The sequence below is a fragment of the Planococcus citri genome, chromosome 3 (assembly GCF_950023065.1).
Source record: "Planococcus citri chromosome 3, ihPlaCitr1.1, whole genome shotgun sequence".
Lineage (NCBI taxonomy): Eukaryota > Metazoa > Arthropoda > Insecta > Hemiptera > Pseudococcidae > Planococcus > Planococcus citri.
In genome coordinates, this window is record NC_088679.1 from 48,231,818 (window position 1) to 48,243,376 (window position 11,559).

The following is an 11,559-nucleotide window of genomic DNA, read 5'->3' on the forward strand; positions in this document are numbered from 1 at the left end:
CCTGAGCTTCATCAAATTGAACCGTCTGCACTGCTGCGGGAGGTATATTCGATGGATTTTTAGGCTTGTAGTTGGTATTATTGTTATTGAATTTGTTTGTAACTAAATTGCCGAATTTGTCTAGATTGAAAGGTTTCGTATTTGACGTGGGTGAATTTTGATTCGGTTTAGGAAAAGAAGGCGGCTGAGCTACTTTCGGCTGGTCTAACCTATCTTTTGCAGAATCTGTCGTCATAACCTTTTCATTAGGCAATTTGCTTTCTTTTTGAAGAAATCCTAAACGTTCAGCTGCATCGTTATATAAATTTTTCTTAACAGGCTGCCTGGCTTTTTGGTTCATAATATTCCAAAAATTCAGCAAGGTGTCGTGAGAAGGAGTTGGGGAGGTGTATTGTCCAGGTGTAGGTATAGTATTAGTATCATTATATCTACGCTTCTGTTTATTACGAAGGACAATAGGTACCTCGTTCTCTGGATCACGTTGAGTTTTTGCTAACATTGTTAACTTTTTGATAAACTGATCTAGAGTTTGACCTTCTTCCCACAATTTGGTTTCAAATTGTTCAGGAGCCTTGCCAATTAGTAGTTCAATAATATCATCATCGTAACCATGTCGATGATGACTGAGTGTTCTAGCCCATCGAATCATACTATTAGCCATGCTTTTTACGTTTTTAGATGCAGAGAAATTTAATTTGCAGAATTTCATCGCTTCATTTTGAGCATGTCTATCCCAATAGAATTCTAGGAATTTTTGTTTCATTTCGTCGAATTTACGAACGTCATTAACTGTCTCAAGAAAGTCATCACGGTCTGAGGTTGTAATTACGCCTTTAAATGCAATAATTTTGTGTTTTTCTGCAGCATTTGTCTCAGAAAAATAGTCCTCGAAATGATTTAAAAATTCGTGCGGAAAGAATAACTTGTCGTCGCTAAAATAGACGCCAGCGTTTATAACTGATCCCGAATCAATAGCCATAGTTTTGGATTTTGTAACAGTAGCTATCTGAGGATTGCGACGCATTGTTTCCTTAATACGATTCATTTCTTCTGCCATTCTTTTAGTACCTAAATCACGAACCTTCGTATCGTGATCTAATTTTGTCACAGCATCAGAAATAGTACGAATTTTAGACGAGTTATGCATAGTTTCATTTTTCGTATCTTCGATAGAAATATTAGTTTCGCGAAGTAGACCTGACAGTTCGTCATACCATGCAGTATTCTGCAGCATATTTCTCTCAGATTCGCTAGCTACGTCAGTAATTCTATCGGATAAATGAATAGTTGCTCTTTTCGTTTCCTTTACCAATTTATCAATGTTGGAAATTTCTTTTTTAGTTGTTTCTAAATTTTGAACGACTGCATTTTGGATGGATTCATTCCAGTCCCAAGTCTTTTGAAAAGTTACGAAAACATTATCTTTAGCAATATCTCGAAAAATCTCCGGATCAAAAGGTCTAGAATTTTCCTGAGTACCTACACCTTCATCGGGTGTGTGGTGAATTTCAACTTCAACTGCGCAATCATTGTCTTGCAATTGGTAATTATCGCTAAAGAAAGAGTGTTCCGAATTTTCATTTTCTTGACCATTATTCATCGTAACGTTTTTAGAAGCTTTACCGCGATTGGATTTTCGATCTATATTGCCGATATCCAAAGTATGTAACGATTTGTGGTTACTTACTCGACTGCGTGTATTCAATGCTGGAGGAGTATACATAAAAGTGCCTAAGTCCGAACGAATTCCGAACGAGAGACTTCCGATACTCGCGAGAGTTACATGAATAATGAGACTGTTGGAATTTGCCAAAGCATTGTCGGTTTCCAAAAGTAATGAAAAAAGGGTAAAAAGGTAAAGGTATATTGTCATCATAGGCGCCTTGGTTTTACGATGATCGAAATGCGTGAGAATCTTTGTTCAAATGCGAGGGTTCAATCATCTGCCTGGGCACGCGACAATTTACACGAAAGGTTTAAATTAAATGTGGCGTTTATTTTATTGCCAAAATAATCGTGAGAACACGATGTTTAGATCGTAAGATTTTGTAGCATACCGCCGACAGATCTATTGTTAATTTGTACTGGCGGATGGCGGGGTGGTGGAGGTATACATTACATTGCCGAAGTACGTAATATACGAGGGCGAAGCCTTTTGCCGTTTTACGAGCAAATTCCACCTTAATTATCATAAAATTATTATTTGACCCTTCGATATTTTTTAACGATTGCAGAGATCTACGAGTTGATATTTCACCTGGCATCGTAAAAAAGAGGGTCTTTTCCCTATTCTTGGAAAGAATAATGGAATCGTGTAGACTAAGTCAAAGTCTATTAAATTAGCATGTTTTTCGAAGCCCGTACGTAGTCTTCCACATATCTGGAAAGAAGGCTAGGTACACCTGGAATGTGTAGGTACGTCGGTACATACATATATCCCTTACGTAGTCATTTCGTGGTTCGAAAACGCTAATAGATCTGAGAGGGTGAAGAGCATTGGTATAGTACAAATGATCTTTATATTGTATCCCGTACGTAGTCACGAGATAGGTATCGAATGCGACGTGATTTTTAACACAAAGGAGAACCTTTTATTGACCTCTAATAGGTAGGTACCTTTTTCGGCACGTGTGGCATATCCTTTCGGTAGTCACCTCGTATTTGAAAAAGATACATTGAATTTCTAGGTTCAAAAAAATCGCGACACATAGAAAGATGAGATATCTACCTATTTTAATTTCTAAGATTAATTAATATCGATTAGAAACTAATTTAATAGGCGCAAATTAAATGTTTATGGTTCTGACTACAAGAAGTACACTGATCTCTACGAGACTTCCCATCTGAGAACCTAAATTTTTACAATTTCAGACTTACAGAACCGTCTGTTTTGCTGTTCAGAAACTCGCAAAGTATGACGTTTCTATAAATCCAAAAATAATCCTGAATAATTTTTAGAATCGTTAATTTTATAAAAGAGATGGACAATTCGAAACGAATTCGTTGGCCTAAATTTTTGTGATTCTAAATTTTTGTTTTTTAGTTACAGAATTACAGAATTACAAAGATTTGTATAGAAATTTTTAGATCGGGAAATCAAATAGTTAGTGGTCTGTGTAGGAACGATCTAACGAATGGTGGTGATCATCTTCAATTTTTCACAATCCAAAATTCCATTTTTCCAGTGTTTCTCTCGAAATCATCCAAAAATTAATTTTTCTGTGAGGAAAAATTATTCTCTTAGAATTTCCAGATTGACAAAGGATCTACTTTTTCCTACATTCGCGTCATTAAAATGACATGAATGTAGAGAAAAATTATAATTATGGAAATTTTCATTTTTGTGAAAAACCAAATAATCTCAACTTATTTATTTGAATTTTCTGTCTCAGAACGTAATTTTTAGTTACAGACTGGTACAAAAAATTCATCTTTTCCTACATAGAAATTTGGCTAATTTTAATATTGCTAGGAAATTTTGAAATTACGTAATTCGTGATATGCTGTGATTTCATCATGATTCGCAGGGTTGGCAAGTGTCTGTGAGGCTAGTCAGATTTATCTTTCGAGTATGTATAATCTCCTCTCATTTTGCTAGTCTGGTTCAACATTCCCAGATGGTAAAATATTGACAAGAGATGATTTTTGCGATCGTAACCAACAAAAATCCCAATGAGAGTGCATTGGTTTCTCTGAGAATATTTACTTCTCCAAAAATATAGACAGACCACAGACTTTTCATATGGTAAGATATTCCCTTGAGATGATTTCGTGATCGTAACCAACGAAATCCTAATGAGAGTGCACTAGTTTCTCTGTGAATATTTTTATCCATATGAAATTCAATGAGAGAAGGCCTACTGTACTCTACACAACAATCTTGCTCAATCAAATACAGCTTTCCCTGGTGACTCATGATATACGTCACAAGTCACCACTCATCACATAATTTTATCAGAAATAAAAAGAAGGGTGTAATGAATAGTACACTGCAATATTTTCCATTGTTCTGAGGTGACCATCATTTATGGGACTCGTCAGATTATAAATCTTGCCCAATATAACGACGTCTGTCTCATACTACATAGTCAATCACAATTTCCTACTCACTACACAGTTAAGGATTTTTAAAGATATCAAATAGTACATGCACGTAAGTATAAAGGAAAGGGTTTCTATACTAAAGCATAACTATGAAGATGTTTAGGCGTAACTAATCGAAAATAAAGAATTAGGGTTGCCTATTATGTATTTCGTTGCCGTCTGCAGTCAAATACATACAATAGAAGATTTTATGTATTTTTAAAATATTTCTACACTCGAAGAAACACTCGTAGTCGAAGTATTTAATGTCCGAAAAATATTAGAAAAACACCAAAATATTCAAAAAATTCACATCTAAGATATTTTAATAAGAATATAATTTTTACATTGGATTCGAGACTAACTCACTACCTAATTTGCATGAAGTAAGCTAAGTAAAGTAAGTCCCACCGTTTGAGCGCCAAAATGTTATCTTAAAAGTGATAGGGATTAGCAGATGATAGTAGGTTTTATAACAAGCGAGTTATTGGTCCATCTCATAAATATCACCTAAGGGGGGACATTTATTCGACTCCTAGCTAGCTCAGATGGGAGTTGAAAAGAGTAATCACTATACTTCTAAGTCATCAAGTACATAAATAATCAACATTTAAATACCATTTATGTACACAAGGTTTATTTTGAGAAGATATTCACTACATTGGCTACATTTATAACATATTGAGATATGTTATTACTTCGACGAATGTGCTCTATCTAAACAAATAGGATAGTACTTAAGGTACTTCTCCTGGGTGAATCATGCCAATTATACAAGGAATTGAGACCATACTGGCTGCGCAATGTACAACAACCATGTAAGCGAAATATATGAGTTTATGCGTAAGTGAGGAATCTCTGCTCCATCCCTTACGACGAATGACTTCATCTATTAACTACGATATAATTATAGTTAATATAGTGGAGACACCACCATGTAAGTACCCACTTACCTAACACTGCTGACCATCTCACCACCTCTTTCCCTTAGCCTACCCCAATAATAGTGGCTGTCGGTGGCTGCTTTACTTCAAGGAAATTCACGTTATGAAAGCGGCTCTCTCAATGCCTAGGTACATCTCGAGCAGACCCTAAAATTAGGTATAATCGTCGGATTAATACCATTAGAATTATTAACCGACGAGTATGATTAGACTTTAATTTAATCTAGTCCACACGCGAGGTGGGTAAAACAACGAAATAATACTACTTAGGCAGAAGCCTGTCTTCGTATACAGATTACTCCCTGACCACATACTTCGACGAGGATCTTGCCACGGCCGATTGCAAAAACCAAGTGAAGAGACACTCCGATCGCCAGAAGCTCGTGCCTCCTTGGCGATCGACAGATGTCTTTCACACCCTAATATCTGAATACTTTCCCACGTACTCGGTACCTTTTATTACCCAATAAAGATAAATCACATCGCGTAAAAGGTAACCCTAAGAATAATCACCAAGCAGGTGGAGGCAGATTGCACCATAACAAATCTATTTCGAAAAACATTACCTACTTTTGATATCAGAAACGATTTTTTCAGCTTTGGAATTTTTCTGATTTGAGCATTAAATGTATAGAAAAAATGTTTTAAAAAAGGAAAGAAAAGCAACCTGAGTGAAGCGAGCGCAAAAGCTTTAGAAAATTTAGATTAATTTACAATTCAAGAAGTACAAAACACAAGAAATATAAAAACTGAAAATGAGCTACAGTTTTGATAATGACGTTAATTTTTCAGAAATTGTCGTTCATTCTAAAGAAATTTCTGTACTTTCAAACTACCTAGTACCTACTTACTTTTATCTAGGTAAAATTCGCACTTTTTTCGCACTGGTAAACATCCTGCAAGTAGGTATTTAGGTGAATAGGTAGGTAGGTAAACGCTATATATGTATAATGTACTGTGCACGGTAATTTAATTACAAGCGAATTCTTCATAAACATTTTGATTTCGTTATTTTCCTCATCTCAACGAGACTATTTGACATGTTGAACATTATCAGGTCATGAGTCATATTTATGTCTTTTATATTCAATAAGAAAATCCGAAAAAAATCACCTCTACATAGACCCACACCTATTAACCTGAATAAAAATATAAGATAACGTTCTACAATCGCACTTATACCGATTTTTTTTTATTGTTCAATTATGAAACGATGTACTTGTGCCATGCAATTATGAATTACTCGAACTGTCCTATTTTCTTGAATTTAAAACCACCCGGTGCGAAATTTTAAAAGTATTTTTTAAAATGAAACGTGAAAATTTTGAATGGTGATCACTTGACAAAAAATTAGAAATGACTGGACCTACTGAGAAGTCCTGATAATTAAGTAGGCACATAGCAAGTCATTTGGTATCCATTATTTTTGGCTAGTATATCATTTAAAAATTTCAATAATTGTACAGCACCGACTTTTCTGTGAAATTTCTTCAGAACTACAAGAATCTAAACCAAACTAGTATTTTCATTAGTTCAGTCAAGACAATAAGAATAAGGCGGAACTAGAAAGGAAATGGCTATTTGTACATAGATAACTCCCAAGCACCTATATTATTTGATTATTCAAGTGCCCCTTAGATTTTTTTTACCTAGTTATTATTTCCATGCATTGTTTTATTTTTCAACATCTTGAATTTTGATAGAAAAAAAAAACTTTCGAAATATTTCTTCAAATATTTAGAGTAGTCTCTCTGAAGAAAAAAAAAACAAGGAAAAAAGCAGCGCGCTATACGGATAAATAAAGATCGCACCTACTCCTTATGAGTTGAGCGTTGGAAATTTTCAATTTGTAAGAGTGTCATAATGACTGTGATATTTTGCATCTTGGTTTCTTCTTTGTTGGCGTATGGAGACTGTTCACCTCCAAGATCTCCTTTCGATTGGAATTCAGATCTTATCAATGTCCATCAGGCTGTCACTTACTTGAACAGCATCAAAGGAAGAACGTGGACAGTAAGTATACATAAAGCATTGGGACTAGTCTTGGTATTTTAAAACAACCCTCGAAAATTAAAGATGTTTTATAGGTACCATTTAAGTATTCCCTTGACCGATAGAAATACCAATTTATACATCAACGTGAAACTACTGAAATATATTTTTAAAATATGTATCAGAAGGCGCCTATTTTATAAAAAATTTAAAAAAAAAACTCAGTACATTGATGACGAGTGTACGTGATTTTAATTCAGGCAGGACCCAATGGTTTTGGTAAATATTTGAGTATGTCGCAACAAAAACATCGGATGGGATCTTTCACCGCAGAGATCAATATGAATGGACCATCAGTAAATGAAATTCCCATCGCCCCAGAAACTCGTACAAGCGATACCAATAAAAATAAAGAAGAAAATCATGTATACAGTTACGACGACTTACCAGATAATTACGATGCCAGAAAAATGTATCCTCACTGCACAACCATATCCACTATCCAAGACCAATCTTTATGCGGATGTTGTTGGGTAAACTAGAAAAAGAAAATACCGATTAGCGAAAATAAATCCTTAGGTATCAACAATTTGTACAACTAGGTATTATTTTATTGTAAATAGGCAGCTTGTACAGCAGCAGCTTTCAGCGATCGATTGTGTATCCATAGTAAAGGCATGATCAATGTGAATATATCAATTAATCATTTAATGACGTGCGCAAAAACAGAACGTCTCCACGGCTGTCATGGTGGATGGGAGGAAGAAGCTTGGAAGTTCATAAAAGAGAACGGTGTAGTCAGTGGCGGCCAATATGGAACGTTTGATGTAAATTCTCATTACTTACGTATATAAAACTCATGATTATTCAAAAAAAAAAAAAGCAATTACCTACTCCTACTACATAGTATTACATAGATCTATATCTATTTTGATATTTCAGGGATGTCAACCATTTTTGATAAAACCGTGCTCTCAAAAATATCATATGCCTTGCGATGATGTTGATGCGGCACTGACACCAATTTGTAGAAAAAACAAATGTTCCAACGAATGGCATGAACCAGAAGGAAAACTTTATAAAGGTCTGAGACGTTCGTATCAATCGTAAAATTACATGCCTATATGTACACTGAGGAGCTGGATATCAAAACGCTGTAAGTCCATTTTGCAAAATTTTCAGAAATGAGGAAAACTGTGGGGGGGGGGGGGGTCGGGGGGAGTCGAAGGGGGTCAAATGTGGTATCAGAGGAAAGGGGAAGTCACCATGACCTCAAAACATGAAAGTGCCCAAATTTTTGAGAACCGGGGGGAACGTGGGGAGGGGGAGAAAAAAAGTTACTGTGTTTTGATCTGAAAAAAGACAGTTACTGCGTTTTGATCTGAAACTTGCTACAAAAATCACGCACATTTTATATCAAAACGCAGTAAATACACTGGCACTCTCTTACTGAAATAAAAACACATGGGTAGAGAACCATTTTAATGATTATTATCTATTAAATAGTAAAAAAAATATTCAAAATTGAAGCGCCGTTTGCCATAGTGACATGAGTCATGACACAAGATTTTGTTTTTTATGTTCAGGCCAAGTGTGATTATGATTGAACAATATGTTGGAAATTTTTTAAAAGTCTGTAGTTTCATTACCAACAGTAACCACCTTCTGAAATCAATGTTTACCGACCTTAAAACACAAAAAAACGCTAAAAATAGTGTAGTTACTGCGTTTTGAAGTAAAATTGCTGGTTTTTACTGCGTTTTGAAGTAAATCTCAACTTTGAGTGGGATTTTCGAGGTGAAGCATGGCGGATGGATTTACGACGATGGCTGCAATCGATTCCCCGTTGAATTTTACATCGGAAAACACTCTTATCTCAATTTTCATAAAAATGGACTTACGGCGTTTTGATATCCAGCTCCTCATCTTGTACAGTATACATAGGTATAGTTTTTAACAGAATTCATTACCTATCTGTAAATTTGAAATCATGTTCATTTCATAGCTAAATATACATGGATGATGTCAGGCAATGCAACGAATCCAAATAACGAATATGACATACGTCGTGAGATTTATCGTAATGGTCCAGTTACAGCAGCTTTTAAAGTTTATCCACCCTTTTCCTTCTATAAATCAGGTACATACCTACTAAACGCTTACCTATAGTTAACGTCGTATTGCTACGTTTTTTCCATGTGAAATAGTTATTATTTTTACACAAGATTTTCTCTTTAAATGACCCGAATAGTCATTATATATTTAATCATAATTCGTAGGAATATTCAATGTCGACTTGAAAGACTGGGAAGAACCAAGAAATGGCCATGCTGTTCGCATCGTAGGTTGGGGTGTTGAAAATAAGATTCCATATTGGCTCATAGCTAATTCATGGGGAAAAGAATGGGGAGAAAGTGGACTTTTCCGAATGCTGAGAGGATCAAATTACTGCCAAATCGAATCGTTTATCAATAGTGGCATTCCAGACATACCACAGGACATCAATTAGATTTTACTTTAATCTGAATTGCTAATAAATTATTCAGAAAATAATGTACCTACAACTTTTAAAGTATATTGTGAACTTTTTCCTTCCATATGAATTCCAAATACACCTTAAATTATGAACATTTTGCTATGTGCATAGGTACATTTTTTTAAAAATTATCAATCACCAAAGTGGTAAGATTGATGACATAGCCACACTTAACTACGTTTTGACTTTCAATTTAACAGAATGTTCTCTTTCAAAATGGCCTACCCCTGTTCAAAATTGAAGGCACTCTGGGAAGATAGATTTTTCAAAGTACCTCAACTTAAAAAAATTATTCCATGTAACTCCTTCAATTTCGAAGAAGGTAACGTTCGGGTTAGCAATCAACTTACAAGAATTCAAAAGAAACTGAGGGGGGATTCATGCTTTTCTAAAAGTTTGATGGCTTATAATTCATTCAGTTTCAAAGATGAACTGTTTTGTATAAGAACCTTTTTTGTTCATCTCAGAAAGTTGGACCAGAAATTGTGGTCAGAAATGTTGACATTTTGTATTTGAATTTCGAGCTCCTTCAATTTTCAGAACTGGCGGGTTCGAAAGAAATTGAGGGTTGAGTGTAAGTTACCCTTCTGAGTACCTATTAACTATACTTCCATAAAATATCTTCAGTTATTACTGAAACATGTGAGATTTGGAAAATGATGAAAATAGAGTGAAGGAAAAGAAATACAGTAGGTATTTGTTGGTAACTGAAGCACCAACTTTATTTCTCAAGCTCTTCTTCAATTTTTTTTATCTAGTTGTGTACCAAGTACTTCAATTTCCATAAATTGGTCTATTTTTAAACATCTTGAACTTTAATGAAAAGAACTACAAAATACTTCTTCAAACAAGCAGGTATCTAAATCTAAAAGCATTACCTGTTCCCCTTCTATAAGTCAGGTAGGTAGGTAAGGTAATACATGCCTGCATACACATATGTACGTACCTAGTACCTACCCACTGAATTTTTCAATGGAATAAGTGAATAGAAACCCGCATGCACTCATATAATACGGCTATTAAATTAATGTAACCGTAAGAATATTCCAAATGGACTTCACAAATTATTGACTTATTGAGAAGTGCCTAATATTGGTCACGCTATTCGAATCGTAGACTGGGGAATTGAAAATAAGATTCCACATTGAATCATAGCTAATTCATGAAGAAAGAATCAGGAAGAGAACGGATTTTTTCGAATGTTGACGGAATATTAAATTGTGGTAAAGTATCCTTTCCTAAAAAGGTTTTAAATCGTGGACTTGTTTTTTACTCAAGTTAACTCAATATAGAAAAGTCAAGTTTGAAAGCCAGACAAAATATTTTAAAATCAAATCAGTCTAAATATATGTAGGAATTAGAAAATGATCAAAATATTTTTTAATCCAAAGTTTTACATACCATTACCATACCTAATTCGTATAAAAAATGAACGTTTACTTGTTCTAATTTTGGCTTTAAAATAGTTTTCTCTCTTTTTTTTTGCTAAAGTTTGCTCTGGAATTCAGCTTTTCGCTTTTCCAGCTAAGTATTGAAGCTGAATTCAGATCCGTAGCTGAAATCTGAAAACGTCCAATAATTTCCAGAGAAAAATCAAAAATTTGACGCGAAGCCGAAATTCAAAATGCTATTCCACAAATTAAAGCCTGAAACCAATCTTAAATCCGAATCATGAAGCTATTTTTATTGAAAATATCAGCAAAATTTGAGAAAATTGTCAAAAAAAATTATTCCATGAGAATAGGCACTTAATTACATGGATTTAAACTGGCGAAAATATTTAATAATCTTCAATTATTTCAACATAGAATCCAAATCCATGTGAAAAAAAAATCATCTCAATACCAAGATACGAGTATAGTTTAACCACACCGGCAACAAGTGATTTTAATCAATTTATGAAAAATAAACATAAATTATCATCGTGCAAAACGTATTCATTCGGGTAAGAGTTTGAGCTTTCCTCATCATTTCTCCAAAAAACAGAAATCAAAAACTTGTAGA

At 34.5% G+C, this 11,559-nt stretch overlaps 1 protein-coding gene and 1 long non-coding RNA gene across 3 annotated transcripts in view; one reads left to right on the top strand and one right to left on the bottom strand.

Annotated features, from left to right (window-relative positions):
• The first annotated feature begins 6,811 nt into the window (after positions 1–6,811).
• On the top strand, positions 6,812–9,649 carry LOC135841686 (cathepsin B-like). Its single transcript, XM_065358799.1, has 6 exons — positions 6,812–7,040; positions 7,280–7,552; positions 7,643–7,846; positions 7,962–8,103; positions 9,025–9,159; positions 9,299–9,649. The coding sequence occupies exons 1-6, from the start codon at positions 6,891–6,893 to the stop codon at positions 9,526–9,528; spliced, it is 1,134 nt and encodes a 377-aa protein (XP_065214871.1). The 5' UTR covers positions 6,812–6,890; the 3' UTR covers positions 9,529–9,649.
• The window catches only part of LOC135841687 (uncharacterized), a 122,260-nt gene continuing 118,166 nt past the window's right edge, over positions 7,466–11,559 (bottom strand). For both annotated transcript variants that reach the window (XR_010557974.1, XR_010557975.1), the window contains exon 4: positions 7,466–7,557. This is a non-coding gene — a long non-coding RNA (uncharacterized LOC135841687). The remainder of the gene's footprint in view (positions 7,558–11,559) is intronic.